At 41.9% G+C, this 16,183-nt stretch overlaps 1 protein-coding gene across 2 annotated transcripts in view; it reads right to left on the bottom strand.

Moving 5' to 3' along the window:
- The window catches only part of SMG6 (SMG6 nonsense mediated mRNA decay factor), a 214,824-nt gene that overhangs the window by 151,620 nt on the left and 47,021 nt on the right, over positions 1-16,183 (bottom strand). For both annotated transcript variants that reach the window (XM_090257748.1, XM_090257749.1), the window contains exons 9-10: positions 10,913-10,974; positions 4,020-4,165 (exon numbers count right to left, since the gene is read on the bottom strand). In XM_090257748.1, the coding sequence (XP_090113874.1) occupies positions 4,020-4,165; positions 10,913-10,974 (208 nt within the window). The remainder of the gene's footprint in view (positions 1-4,019; positions 4,166-10,912; positions 10,975-16,183) is intronic.

Here is a 16,183-nt window from a genome sequence, read left to right as displayed (position 1 = left end):
TTATTCCAGTGGTGGCCAATCAATGACATCCAATGATTTATAGGAAGTATAATCCAATAATACAGTAAAATAAAACAGTGTGTGCCTGAGATGGTTTTGATTCCAGGAATTATAAAACATTTTTTTTTTTTTTTTAAAGAGAGAGAGCAAGAGGGAGAGAGAAAAAGGAAGAGGGGGAAAAAAAGGCCAGATTGGAGCAAATTGGGCACAGATGGGGGATGCAGTGGGGTTTCAGTGATGCCCTACCACAAATGTTGCTTCAATTATTCCTCTTCAAGAAACTAGTTTTATTTCCTTAAATTACAGAATTTTTAAAAAATTAAAATTCTTGGAGTGCTTGTGGTTTAAATCAACAGTTCACCCTCCAGCATCACATCAGCCAGTCAGATGGCTACTGAAGTGTTAAATGCTGAGGCACGTGGAGAGGGCCCTGCTTCTCCCTTCAGGCTCAGGAATGCCACAGAGCCATTACCAGTGGTGACATCACTCTGGGAAGCACCTATCACCGCCACCCATCACTCACCAAAAGACAATTTTGGACACAGGCCAGGTAAGGAACACACTGTTCAATGAGAGCTGGCTTGCCTTCTTCATCCATACTTTCAATAATTACCGAGTGCCTAATAAATTCCTGGCACTATGCTAAGGGACCCCAAATGATCCTCAGATTTAACTGTCCCCAACCACTTCACTAGAGAGTACTAGCATTCTAGACTCTCTGTAGTCCCACTAATGTAGGATTTTTGCATAGTGCTCATCAGAGGAGGAGATAACGGCCTCCTCACCAGCAGCCCTGGACCCATGAGTGTTAAGATCAGTGCCGAGACCTGAAAGTTTAGTTGGTAAAATGATGTAGCATAACGCAATTTATTTTCCCCTATGGACAGGGAGGCAAATCTGTTCTCATAAGCTCTGCCTTCCTGAGCTCCGGGGAAAAGGGGAAAAAAAGGTATCTTTCCCCACCCTCTGAGTTTTCTCCCCCATTTTGTCTTATAAGGTGTCCAGAGCTTTTAAACAGTTCTGTGTCTCTCCTGGCCACAGGAACGCATATCTAAAAAGTAATCACACTATAAGTGTATCATTTCTACCCCTGGACTATAGGTATTTTGAAAAAAGGTAATATAAGGGTAACACTGAAAACACACACAAAAAATCAGAGGTATCATAAAGGACATACTTTTTAGTAAGGCGTCCTTGTTGCTCTCCAACTCATACTCCTTAGGTTCACATCTACAGGGAAGGCCCAGGCACAGACTGAGAGGACCTCAATTGCCTTGGGGGCCACAGATCACCTCTGCTTCAGGCTGGAACGTTCCTTCTCCACAGAGTCCAGGAACTGATGTATGCAAACACCCACCCAGAAGGACATGTCCAAGAAGGAATGGAAAGAAAAATGATGGCCCAGATGTTCTGTAACTTGCAGTGACTGCCAAATCAGCACAGACCCCAAGCACCTGGGAGGGCCAGGCAGCGTCAGGCCCCTGCTTCCTGGCTGCAGACAGCCAGGGTCCTGCAGCTGGGTGGCTGGCGACTCTGACAGCAAGCCGAGTGGCCTGGAGAGAAGACTTTAGAAGGGCACCGGTTGACAGAACTTGGGGGCTGAACACGAAGGGCTGATTTATCACTTCCTTACTCATAAAAATGTGATTCAAACTTGCTGCTGATTAGTGAAGGATTTAAACCTTTACCCTCTCCCCAACCCCCTTCCCTCTCCACCCCCGGCACAGATGCTGCTACTCAGCCACAACACCCCCTTCTTGCCACTGTCCATACAAGCACAGCACAGGGCCCCAGAGAAGATGACTCATATGCTGGGAAATGGAAAAGTGCATCTTCCCACCAACCAGCCCCGCTGAGTGCTCTGCTCACTCCTCTCCCAATGGCAGCCCACACAGTGGGGTCTGGACGGCCGCCTCAGCTGCACACCGGGTACTTGGCAGCACGTCCACAGAGCTCTCTGTCCTAGTTGAGTGTTATATCCTGTGGCCCAGGCTGTTTTTCTCTGGAACACCCTTGGAGCTTCTGACCACCTCATGTCATCCTGCTCTTGGCCCCAGTTGCCTCATGGAGACGAGCGTCAGGACAAGGCCAGAAATGGGTAGGGTCTCATGCCCAGGCTTTGGCATGCCCTTCCTGGCTAGCGGGTCCTCATATAACCAACCATGGAAAAGCCCTAAAAAAGGTACCCTGGCCTCAAATGGGGAAACCACCTATCTCCTTCTTTCTCTGGTCTTACCATCTCACCTTCCTTTCACCTGTATTTTTTAACCTTTACTAAACAACAGCTACAAGAAAAGGACTCATGGGTGGCCTATGAAAAAGCCAAAGCATTCCTTCTCATGGAGCAGAGGCTGCTGACAACAGATTCTTCACAGGCAAGAGCTGCAGGTCCCTTACATTCACACCTCCCGAGACTACAGGTCACTTGATGCTAGAAAAATACCTTGGCAGAGGCTGCAGCTCTGTGACAGTCAGTTTACTGACTTCTGTGGACTGAGGTTAGAGGAAGGCAGGAAAATGAATAGGAGGGCACCTCAGGAGGCCCTATTTCCTGAGTCCAGTGAGCTTCCCACTTGGTCGCAGAACCACTACAGTAATGAAGAAGGGATCAATCTCCTGCCCCCTTGAACTTCACAGCCTCACCAGGACAGCACTTTACAAAGTTTATTTCCTCTTTCCTGGAAACCACCACTCTCCCCAAGGACTGCATGCTTCCTCAGAGCTGTTCTCAGGACTAATTAGCCAAGTTCAAAATGGCACCTCAGCCTTTACATCTTGCCTTCTGCTGGGAATTTTAAATACTACAGCAGGAAGCTTTGAGAAGAGAAAATCCTCCACGATTCAGATGTGATTGAAAACTCAAGCAGACTAGCTGAGGGCCTTGCAGAGTCCCAGGAAGAGCCAAGTTTCTAGGAAGACTGTGGCATACCTACTCATTAGGGGAGAAATAACCCCCTACCCCACCCCCAGTAGGCTGATGTAGAACCCCCAAATATGAAGGAAAGGGAAGTAAGTCAATTTCAAAGTGAGAGAAAGCACCAAGAAAGGTGCAATAAGAGAACTAGCGACACTGTCCAGAAACACCAGGAGTCTTCTCCATGGGGCAATTCCCACTTCTTGGCATTTCAGGTAATAACCTTTTAGTTCTGAGATCAAACTTCACTTTCTGTCACTGCTCTGAAACAATTCTTTGGCAGCATGGACCAAATCTCCCTGGCAAACAAACACAAAATAATGCCATCCCTATGCTACATATTTCTGTCAGGTCAAACCACATACCCTTACATAGGTGGTGGGAAGGGAAGGGAAGGGAAGGGAAAGGGAAGAGGGATCCTGGTAACATCATTTGGCTGTGACCTGGTCCTACAGCATCGAAAAATCCTGCCAATCAGCCCCACAACCCCTGACTCCCTTGCACCCCTCCCCCACTTAAAAAAACCCCCAGTGTTCAAAAAAGCATTTGAGTATGCACACCAGTATGTTAGCCAAACTCTGGGCCTGGTGATTTTTGTGCTTCCAATTTGAGTCACCAAAGCTCATCAATTCTCTGTTCTTACTCCCTGGCAGGCTCCCACAAGGGATATCCCACAGGGAACTAGACTTTTCCATATTGAACAAACAGGGTACATGAGTCCAGAAACAGCTATTCCCAAACCCTGCCAAGCGTATGGTCTCTGCGATGAAACATTTTAGCAATGCCTCTCCCCTGGGAGAGGCTCTGGGTCTGCAGACTCCAAGAGGCCTTGCTGCTGCCTTTAGCATGGCCAGATGTGCAACAGCATCTCTGGGTTTGCAAATTAAGCTCTATACCCATGATTCCCTCCTTTCATCCCACCCAAGCACTAGACAGTCATACAGATTTTAGGGAGTAAAATTAGTATCTGAGAGGCAATGGTGGGGAAGGGTGTGTGTGCACATGTGTTTGCGTGTGTTGGGGGCAGGTGTAGTGGTATGGTAGCACAGAAAAGAAGCTAGATTAATCTTTATCTGTCTAAATAAAGAAACTGGACATGCCTTACCTTTCAACTGGGAGTTGTGTACAGCAAACATGTTGATGGTCATAAGCTGCAGCATGCGCGTACTTCCAATAGGAGAGGGACTATGCTGCAGCAATACCTGGAACTCCTTGAGAACCTTCTCAGCCACTGCAGGGAATGTCTCCATCCTACAAATACAGCCAGCCCATCAGTGAGGGATATCCCCAAAAGCATTTACTTACACACACACACACACACTCACACACACACCCTTATTCCTTCCCCCTCACCCACCTCTCTCTCTCTCTCTCTCTCTCTCTCTCTCTCTCTCTCTCTCTCTCTCTCTCTCTCTCTCTCTCTCTCTCTCTCAAAATAGACAACTAATGCCTAGGATGTCTCTTTGCTACTTTAACAAACCTTCCTGCTATTCTAAAGTTGTGGACAAATTTAAGAGACAGAATTGTTCAGGGTTTGGAGATGGAATCAATTCAATTTTGGATAAATTGCTATGAGTTATTATGCTTTGGTATGCTATTTCCTAACCCCTGGCAATGACTGAATTCAAGCTGAAATGAAATCAAAGTTTCTTTCTGAAACAATCGGTTTTTCTAAATAGCAAACAAATTTCCTTTAAGCCTGAAGACCTACATATTCCCCAAACTCTCTGGTTTATGAATCTAAGGATTCTTTACTCAAGGCTTTACTTCAGGAAACCAGAAATAGTTCTCCTGCTGTCTTCTTAGGTACTATCACACTAATTGCTCCACCTAAGGATCCCAAATTTCCCCTTGAAGAATCCCCATGATCTGTTTCAGCCCTTCCTGTGTTACTGCCCTCCTTGCTCTCACAAGACTCTGCTCATCAAGGTCTGGATGTTCTCAGGCCAGTGGAAATATAATGCCCTGGCCAAGCGCCACTCCCAATACAGGAAGAGCCTGTAATGTAGGGAGGTAGAAATCCAGCCAGTGACCTAGGGCTCCTAAAGAGAGGTCATTCAAACCACTGCTTGCCAACTGTGGCCACTGGATTCCAAACAGTGGTGCATGCCTGGAGCTCCTTTGGCAGCAGATACAAACCACAGCTGAAGTCCTCAGAAATAAAAAGCATATTCAAACTTGGTGCTAGAGAGAGAAACCAGGCACATTGGGCCTTAGGGCCATGCTGAACTACTCATGGTCAGCAAAGTATCTTTTATCCATCCTCAAGCTCTCCCCCCACCAAAACAAACAAACAAACTGCTTATAGCCACACCGTGATGGGGTGAGGAAGAGCTTTAGGCTAGATTAATATATGGCTTCTGAAAAGCCACAGGAAAGGGAATCCTCAGAAAACAAAAACAGTTTCAAGTCCTAGAGAAAGGTGCTTCCAGTTTAACCGAAACTATGACCCCTTCCCCACTGAGTAGTACCCTCCCCAGGTTAGCAAGCTCCAGAGCTTTCTGGCATCTTGGCAATCTTCACTCCTTGCTTCTGGATGGAAACCCTTATTACTGATCTTCTAGTACCCAGAAATCACGCCACAGCTACAGGCCAATTGTCTTCCAGTCCCTTCTCTTCATTTTCATTGGCACAAAACATGCCATGCATTTGCTCCTCCATTCCCATATGCTATTTCAAGTGCCCCACTCCCTACAAAAGAATACCCCCACACCCACCACCGCCACCACTAAAAACCCCTTTTTTCTTCTTTCTCTAAAATGTTTCAGAACCATTACAACTTTTGGTAGGTTTGGAATGGCAGAGCGATATGCCTGGGGCTGGATTGGATCCATTTTCCCCTTGGGCTGTAACAAAGGTTTCATTTTAAATCCTGACACTGTGCAGCACTCTTTCTGGTCGGAGGTGAGGAGGGGGGCTAGTTACTTCTCATTACGAGAACAGCAGAGTTCACTCTGCTTGAAAAGCAGCCACACTGGGCAAGTTTCAGAGCCATGTGTCTCCGTGTTGAAAGGCGGTAGAGAGCCAACACAGAACGACATGACAGAGTGTCATGCGGGACAGTCTTACTTCGAAGCGATGTTTGAGGAAACCTCTTCCCTGGAATGGGAATTAAAACATCCGTTAACACTCCCTAGGTCAGACTGAGGTCTGAAAAGAACACCAGGCCAAATGTTCACATCATCTTTTTTTTTTTATTGTTTTTTTTATAAAAATCTTCCCTTTGCCTTTCAACTAGTTTGACATCAGAAAGAAAAAAAATCAAATGCATAAGGATATAAGTTAGAGTACCTTCAATTCTGAGATATGAGGGAAGATGGATCTATTCAGACAAAATCAGCTTTGTCAGTCAGTAACTAAGGGACACACAGATAAAAGACTTTCTTAGAGCTCAATAATACTGTTTCTTAATTCCCAATTTTTTAACTAATATGCTATCTAATTTTGGCCTCAAACTACTGCTAAGTAGTTTGTCTTTCTCTTTGCTACAACCCATATTATAGAACAAAAATTATACTAAAACAGAGGTAAGGACAGAATACAATTCATGTTTAGGAAAAAACCCACAAGATAAAATTATAATTTTTATGGATACATATGTAAGTATGTAAATGCAGTAAAAAGGTCTGGAAGATTACATAACTGTATGTCTAGTATTATCTCTGGAGAACAAAGGGGTTGCGAGAGTTGAAAGAAATTTCAGCCTTAGCTGTAATGCTACATTTTAATAAGGAAATTTCGTATATTACTTCTGTAATAATTGTTAGCCAAGAAGCAGCAATAGCACTAGCAGCAGAGGGGAGAGAGCATAAAAAGATGGTACTTTATAACAGCAAAAAATTGGAAGCAGCCTAAAATGCTCAATAATAGCAGGTGATTAAGATGGCACATCTGTAAAATTGAATTCTATTTTTTAGAAGTTGTATTAGATTTTTTAATCATGTGGGTAAAGTTTAACATAGATGAAAACAGTTTTAAAGTAGTTTAATGTGAACACTTTTGATACATATTTTAAAAATACATGTGTGTGTGATGTGTAGAAAAAAGATAAAAATATACATCAAGTGTCAACAGCAGATAGTTATCTCTAGATAGTGAGAGTATGAGTAATTTTTTAGCTGGGTTTTCTAAATATTTTACAATAAGCACTGTATACAATAAGATTTCTCCTATCATGCATACTGTGGGCTTTTATATAAAACATTTATCATTTTACAAGTAAATCAAAATACAAACATTATATTTTTAACAATTCAAATAAATATATCTGTCTTTGAATTCCAAGAGATCTTGAAGCTGTGCAAATAGCATGACTAGACAAGTAAGTAAAAACTAAACTAGTAACTTTAACCGAGGCAATAATGTAATGTAAAATTATTATATTTTTCACAAATCAAAAATCTACAAGCTACCAGCTTCCTGACCTCTCTCAGTGGAGTCCGAGTGCAGGTCTGATCTGCCTGCCTCTCACCAGGAAAGCAAGTGTCTGTCAGGAGCCACTTGGACCACTGACTGATTCCTCTTTCTGAGCCTGAGAGAATTCTATCCCGATCCTGTTAACACTGCAGAAGATACAGTCATTTTCAGGACACACGTTTCACTGACTGAAGGGGCTGCTTTCTGAAGTGATCTCTAGAGACACCTTGTCTCATCTAAATGGCAGTTTTAAAAAAACCAATCTCTCAGGCAACACTGGGACCTAAACCCAGGAGTGACTCAGACAGTGACCAACGGGACAGGACCAAACCTTTCAGATTCTAAGGAACACAACTGACAGACAACGTTGTCCTCATAAAAGAATCAGGCTTCATAACTCTTCTCAACCTCTTTATTTTTAAAAATTGAATAATTCAAAAGCAACCCAGTAGCAAAAAAAACAAACAAAAACAAAACTAAGTCATGTGACAAGGATAGAAATGAGAGAAAAAAATTACACGCTACAGAACATTAAGGACAGGAGTGGGCCTTGGATATCATCTATTTAAAACTACTGATAAGGAAACCGAAGCCCACAGAGGCTTTGACTTGTTCACTCTCAAGGTCTTGTAACTAGTCAGTGGTGAAAAACAAACTTTTTGGCACGAGATTCCATCCAACACTCTGAGCCTCTTTTTCACTGGAAGCTGAGAATAAAGAAACTTGTGCCGCACGCAGTAGGCATTCAAGCACATGCTGATGCAATGTGGACTGCGGGGCACAGAGAAGACGAAGACTGGAGAACAATGTTGGGGCTTTTCTCAAACGACAGGCGGGACAGTGGATGTGTCTTCAGCTGCTCCCCATTACAATCTCCTCACTCTTAATTCGTTTTCAACGCCTCCCACATTTCACATCTTCTTGGTAATTAGGCAACAATCCATGTTGTTGTGTGTGGCTTGGACGCATTGCTTTTCTAGTCTTACAGACGTCTATACTTTTTTTTTAATAGAAAAGTTATTGCTGTTTCTGCTTTCCAGAATAAATATGGGGCAAAATTCTCTTTTACCTCCAGGAGAGCATAGGAGGAATATTCACCAAGGGGCTGGAGTGCTTAGAATTTACATACATTTTCCTCATGTGTACACCACTATAACTCATTTTTTATGAAGGTGAAACTAGATTGGCCTTATCATTTGCCAACAGAATATCTTATATGCAGGAATGGAAGAGATACTGAAAAATAATCTGGACCACAGCAAACCACCTCTGACAAATGAGATAATCTATTCTTTTTTAAAGGGTTCCAAAGAAGAAAATTCCTGAACATATCCCTGTGTGAAATTTTCTTACACCTAACCCAAATCCCTCCAGCTGCAACATAAGCCTATTTTTTCTTGCTGTCGTCCCACAGAAATCAAAACTATCTGGTTATAACTCTTTTATAGTTAAACACAGTTAGGAGAACCCGCAGCTGTCTTTAAATAAACCTTTTCATTTTTTTTACCTTAACTTTTTTAAAGAATAGTTTTTCCCTCTCAGCAATCATTTTCTAGCTTTTAAATCATTATTGTGGTTCTTTCCCAAGCCTCCTCCAAAATATATGTATCTAAATGTGAGAATTTTAAAAGAGAAAAAAATACTAATGCCTAACTTGGTAAATAAATAAACACCCCCCCCCCCAAATATTCCTACATTCTGGACCAAAATTTAAAACTTCTTTGGTCCCAAAAGTCTCCAAAAGAGCTAACACATACCTAGAGCAGTGGTTCTCAACCAGGAGCAATTTTGAACCCCCCACCCCCCAAGAACACTTGGCAATATCTGGAGACATTTTAACTGTCTCAACTAGTGGGGAGGGAAGGGATGCTACTGGCGTGTAGTGGGTAGAAGCCTGGGGTGCTGTTAAACATCCTACAATGCACAGGACAACTCCCTACAACAAAAAAATTATACAGCTCAAAATAAGAATAGTATAGAGATTAAGAAATCCTGACTTAAAGCAACATGGTATATGAAAATTTAAAGAATAAACATGGGAAAATGGGAGAAAAACTGAGTGAAAAGGTAGCAAGGGAAAGGAAAATTTTTTTAATGAGAAAAAAAGATGATAAAGAATTATAATAGCTATTATTAAGTACAGCACACTAGTATTTCTTTGCTATGATGTTTTATAAAGTGATATTGATATCATCTTGCCCACTTGTAATTGCAGTTTTATGTTACTAATGATTGGCCTGGGTCTACTGTGACCTACTAGAATTCTAGATCCTTCTCTCCAGTCTTTCAGTCTATCCATTTCTGTAATAATTCACTCATTTATACAACAAATATTTACTGACCATCTACTACGTGACAAGCACTAAAGCAAAAACTCCAGTAAGAATAGAGCTTATATGGGGGTGGGGGAGGTGGCGAGAGGGGAGCTATTGATGCACCTAGTTTACTTTTCCTAAGTGAATTGCCTCACACTTATTCATACTAATATACACCTATTGACAGCACTCCAAGTCATTTAAATTAAGACTACCCTTATGATGGCTGTCACTGTCCCTCTTGACCAAGTCGATGACAAATGGATATGTAATAAGCACACTTTCTAGTTCACCATTCATAAGACACGGTTTCTTCAAAGCTGGACAAAGCTTTTCAGTCTCTCCCACTAAGGAAAACTTCCAGAGCATTACAGATAAACTTACAAGGTTATGACAGAAAGTGAAAGGGAAACACTGCCAGCAACAATGGGATCTATAATCCAAAACAAATCACCTCAAAGGGTAGCTCACAATAAAACCTCCAATTCAGAAAATATTAAAATGCAGAAGAGCTGTCTCAGAGCACTGCCACCTACTCTCCTAGAGAGGCGCCCATTACACCTCTGCCCCACTGGGCAGGCTTAGTCAGGCTTTAGGATCACTAGTGTTACACAGTGAAGAAAGACTGATCCACCAAAGGAACACTCCAAACTTGATCTCTGTCCAGGGATTTAATGGGTGAAGTAACAGGGTTTTGCACACAACACCTTCCCTGAGATTTATATGTAAATCCACAAGAGATTGTGAAACCACAGAAAAGTCTTAGCATTTACTGAGATCAGCAATATGGTACAGGAATCTGAGCACTGATGGAAGGAGTATGGTTCAGGAAGAAGAGAAACTGTTAGAGGGAAAGAAATGTTACCCTTCTCTTTAAGGAAAAATGAATGGCCAGTCTTCTCACCAAGAGGACCCCTGGCAGTTGTACCCAGGAAATGAGCATGACTTCCTTGAGGAGCTCACCAGGGGCTGAGCTGGAAGGCAGAGGAAAGAGAAACCCAGAGAGATTAGGAATGGGGGTTGAGAAAAGACTGTGTTTAAAGGGGGGCTTTTGCAAAGGTAGAGAAAGAAGAGACAGAGGGATGGAGAGTAATATTTCCCAAACTTCATGAACAAAGTAGGAGAGAGTGAAGGGAAGAGAAGGTGGAGGCCTCTAAGAATTCACACCCTGTGCCCTCAGTTACAAACACAGTCTAGTTGCTAACAATATTAAATTCCAAAATGACTTGTAATGTAGGAAAATAAAATAAACATCCTGCACACTTACCCAATCCGGGTAAACAGCTTCCCATGGGCATGGAGAAAACTGAGGATGAACCTTTTGTTCAGCTGCATGGGAAAAAGAGAGGAGAAAACAATTAAACTTTCCCCAGTTTCCTGTTACTGAACCGAGTCCCTAGTGACACAATAACCTGGCCAGGGTCGAAGGGGTGGGCACTAGGGATGGGAACAAAATGGACATGCCCAAACTCTCACACAGACCCAGGGCATATGCCCAACAGCTGCCGCCCAGCTGAGCCAAATGACAGCGAGCTCAGTGAGCGGACAGCACCCTCTGCTGGCAGCGCTGCGTGAGGGAATGAAGCGCTGAATCCCAACCAAGCTGTGTAGAAAGAAAGATGCCTGCAGCTGGCTCTCTGAGATCTCGGAGCCACCCTTGCCCCATAAAGATGGAAACTGATAAGAAGGATAATACTGATTTTGGATAAGTCTCTAATCTTATTTATGGGCTATTTCTCTATCTAACCAAGAAAACAGTACTCTTCTTTGGTAAACAAGGGTAAAAAGTAACCTACCACTAACTAGCTCATCAAATTATATTTTTTCCATCTTGTTTTTTTTTAATCCTCACCCGAGGATATGTTTATTCATTTTAGAGGCAGGGAGGAAGGGAGAGTGGGAACATGGATATGAAAAACATCGATCGGTTGACTCCCCTAAGCCCCGACTGGGGATCGAACCCACAACCCAGGCATGTACCCTGACTGGGAATCAAACCCGCAACCTTTCTGGTGTACGGGATGACACTCCAACCAACTGAGCCGCCCAGTCAGGACTATACTTCTTTTAAGACTAAAGATTAAGTTCAAGGTCTGGAGCAAAAAATTCAAGTGTCTACAAGCAGCCAGTTTTGAAAAAGGCTGGTAGTGACAGCAGCAATCTACGGCTTCTCCACTCCAGTTCTGCCTTTTGTGAACCCAGTACTAACATTTCCTTCTGTTTTTTTTAAAACAAGAGCTAAAAGCTGGGATTTTATGTGAAATTCCCTGGCTTTTAAATGTTGACTACTAATGAAAAAAAAATCTTAACATTAGGCAAGCCCAAAACACAAACATGCCAGTCACATCTGGCCCATGAGTTAACAAATTCACAATTTCAGTTCAATGTTCTAGAAAACGTACTGTTATTAAAACTGAGGTGAGAGATTCTGCTAAGGAAAACAAGGGTGGGGGAAAAACCAACTCCAAAGGAAGTGGAGACAATAAAAAAACCTAACCTTGTTGCCATCTTCTCTGGTCTCCTAGAAGCAAAAGCTCAGAACCTATAGCCAGACAAGAAGAGGAGTCAGGAATCTTGGTCTCAGGGGGGTGGTTAGGGCAAGAAACAGTCCAGCACCTTGCATACTTTGCCTGGCAGGGAAAATGCCTCTGGTTTATCCCCTTGCAAAACAGAACACCAAACAAGTTATGGCCATTCTATCTATTTCACGTGGAAGCTAGTTGTGGGGAAAGGAGTGCATTTTTGCTTAAGTGAATTACATTTAGCCAGCAATACGTACTGTATCAAACACTGAGCTATGTAGTTAAAAAGCTCAGGTTACTTCACTGAAGATAACCTCTCTCTATAATGAGGTTAGTCAGGGCCAGGACATGAGATCCATCAACAGAAGATGAAAAACTGCTGCAAAAATAAATTGCCAATGGTTATATCACCATTAGCAGCAAAATCTGGGCTAGAATGAAGTATCTAGATCTACTAGTAGAGGCAAGTGGTGAAAAACACGGACTTCCTTGTCAAATCTCTGCCACTTAACTGCTATGGGATCTCACGTAACTCATCCAACCTGCCAAGTTTTTCCTTCTACACATGGAGGTCACAGTAACCATATCAATGGGTTGGTACATGAGATAAGGCAAGTAAAAGCATGCCTGACCTATTGTAAACACTCAGTTGTTAGCTGAACATTCTCTCCCAATGAATGATAAAACAAGTAGTAAAATGTTAACAACTGGAGAATCTGGGTTAAGGCTATCTGGGAGTTCTTTGTATTATTTCTACAATTTCTCTATAAGTATGAAAATCCCCGTCGTCGGCAGCCGTCCGTCTCGAGAGACGATGGTGTAGCTTCTTAAGAGTCTATCTGCACCGCCGAGAATGGCTGTGCAGTCCGACTCGGGAGTGACACGGTATCTGTCTCCTCCCGTGTTGAATCGACATCTTGCGATGACGCTGGGGTGTCCTCTCCAGTGAAGCTGAAGCTACAGAGCCTGTATTTTGAAAATACTTCAAAATAAAAAGGTAAGTCCTGGTTGGAGTGGCTCAGTTGGCTGGGCGTTGCCCCTCAAAGTGAAGGGTCGCTGGTTTTCCTGGTCAGGGCACATGCCTGGGTTGCAGCTTCCATGCCTGCCCCCCATCACCGTCAGGGTGCATGCGAGAGGCAACCAACTGATGTTTCTTTCCCTCTCTCTCTCCCCCTTTCTTCCCCTCTCTCTAAAAATAAAGAAATAAACAGGTAAAATATGTATATATTCCCTCTATTCCTATTTTAACTCAAGTATCCCTTTTCCCATAGATGTTAATCATAAACTGGTTAACTCATCCATTACCAGGAGAAATCCTTTATAGCTGGTTATATTATACATACAGGACACTTTGGTTGAAACAACACAACATTAACCCATCTCATTCAATACAATTACCATCCCCCAAGCCACAAGCAACTCAGAAATTTAAGCAACTTAAACCAGTAAATAGCAGAATTAGAACTTGAACCCAGATCCTCTGATTCCAAAATGTTCTGCTTCCCTTACACTGCATCTATTTCAGGAGAACTGGTAAGCTTTATTCATGAAGGGCTGATGAGAAAGTAAGAGCAACTAAAAAGCAGTTCAGTTTTACTTTTAAGTTTTCCTTACATATTATGTAGGAAACTCATACTGTGTGACCACAATGCCTCCTGGAGTGAAATGAGAGCAACAAGAGGTTTCTGAATATTGTGGTTCTATCTATACTTCCCCAAGATCCTTCCCTAAAGGCAGTAGATGAAGTCCACTTAATTTGCACTTTGCCATTATTGTATTTTACTGTATGTAGTAGAAAGTGCATTTCAATGCACTGTGTGTATTTCTGCCAGTGAGAGTGAAGGGAATCTTTGGGAACTCTTCAAACTAGAGGCAAAAATACAACATTCTCCATGATCTTACTTAATGAGAACTAATGCTTTATTTTTGGTTTGAAAGAATTTGTCACCCTAAACACATAGCTGACCCTTGAACAACATGAGTTTGAACTGCATGGGTCCATTTATATGCAAAAATTTTTTAATAAATTCTGTACATGTATTTTCTCATCCTTATGTTTTTCTTAATAACTTTTCTCTAGCTAGCTTTATTGTGAGAATGCAGTATTACTACATATAACATGTAAAGTAGGTATTAATCGACTGTTTATGTTCTCGGTAAGGCTTCAGGTCAACAGCAGGCTATTAAGTTTTGGGGGAGTCAGAGATTGTATGTGGATTTTGGATTTTTGACTGCAGGTCATTAGAGTCCCTGACCCCCACACTGCTAAAGGGTCAACTATAGTTTCTTTTTATTATCTCCAATAACACTTCAAATAGGAAAGGCATTAAAAATGTAGATGTATTCTAGAAAGAGGTAATAAGGCATGTTATATTGAGAAAGTAGGTTTGTTACACACTGATCAATATGGGCCTAAGCAACACTGTCTGTAACAATATGAAGTTGGCTAGTACTAAGGCAGAACTTTTAGAAAAACTAACTGATACTCAAGTCCACAGTAAGGAAAGTCTTCCTTTGAGTTTCCTCCCTCCCCAATACATCCTAGACTTCCATTTTTTCAACTTTTTGTTTTTTAGCAATACACTCAGATGGTCTCACTCAGGTAGAGAAAGAAATGTTATTCTTGAATGATGAGACAATCTGCCTCCAGATCTTTCTTGCACATTTACAACCAGGAACTAAAAATGCTTCTTAGGTATAACACTGAGAGACAGTGTTGTAATTATTAAAGGGCGCCTAACTCTTTATTTCAAGTCCAAACCCAAGCCACTATGTATGGACTCCTAAGCCTTTTGTACCATCTAAGAGCAAAGACCCAAAGAGACACTAATGGCAGTAATTGAATGGCTAAGTCTCTAGACACTCACAAAAATATCTGTCCTGCTATTAACTCTGGGATTATAAGTAAAATGGTTTGGGTTATTCCTCAACTGTAAAGTATAATTTCCACCACTGGCATTATCTAACTCAGAGCTCAAAGGACAAAAATAAATTATACAAAGTAAAGCATTTTGAAAAGTAAATGTTTTATGCAAGCCCTGGTAATTATCATTCAAAACTGTGTAAGTGCTTTGTGAACTGTGGAGCAAAGAAGGGAGAGAAGCTGCTCAGAGGCAAAAAATACAACACAAGAAAAGAAGATTCTGAAATATGTCCAATTTTCATTCCTAAATAGTTGCTCCTGCTTCTAAATACTTGTGTATAAAACTAAATTTCTAAAAAGTGAATCATTTTAAGGATAGTAAGAGCACATTGTACTAAAAGGAATTCCAATGTGTTTTTAAAGTGTTTTGGGAAGCATAAATTATAATTCTCTAATTTATCTGTTGGAAATGTTTCTACTTCTATATACCAAGTATTAAAAAGAAAAAAAAACTTAGTTGTGTTTTTAAAAGGGGGCTCTATCCTCTTAGATATGAGATAACACAAGTGGAGACCAAATTTCAATGGTTCCTATTAGTAAATGTCCGAGGACTTTCAGAGCACATATTCGAAGGCCATTTATCATCTCCCCAAGGCACAGGGTAAAGGAGAATATGAGCACAGAGGCTATGCTGCCCACCTTCACCCCTATCCTCCTATGCCAGGCACAGTCAAGAGCAAATCAGCAAGAGAGGGTCCTAAATGCCAAGGAACTTGTAGTCCAAAAACAAAAGATAAATAACATACCAACTTGCCAACTCTCTATTTATTCTCCAAAACCCAAGACAAGGCCTGAGAGCTATGAAGGTGTCGGGCACCATGTTTCCCTTACTGTCCCTATCCTTCAGCCAAGGCAAGTCTTTGTGAGAGGTGAGATCTAAGGAGATGATAAAGTAAGTTGGAGGGATGGGGGGGAGGTAAGGACAATCTGGCACACAAAATGTGGGAACCTTATCAGTAAGTCAAAATGCAATAACCATTTAGTAAAAATAAAAACTATTCATTAGAACTTTTAGTAGTCCACTGTCTAGGCTATAAAGAGCTACTCCAAGGCTTAGGTAAAGCAGGAATGGTGATTACTCCTCACCTGTAGT

Source organism: Furipterus horrens, unplaced genomic scaffold (genome assembly GCF_987537825.1).
Source record: "Furipterus horrens unplaced genomic scaffold, mFurHor1.1.pri manual_scaffold_11, whole genome shotgun sequence".
NCBI classification, from domain to species: Eukaryota; Metazoa; Chordata; class Mammalia; order Chiroptera; family Furipteridae; genus Furipterus; species Furipterus horrens.
Note: the sequence above shows the minus strand (reverse complement) of the source record. Positions and strands in the feature narration are given on the sequence as shown.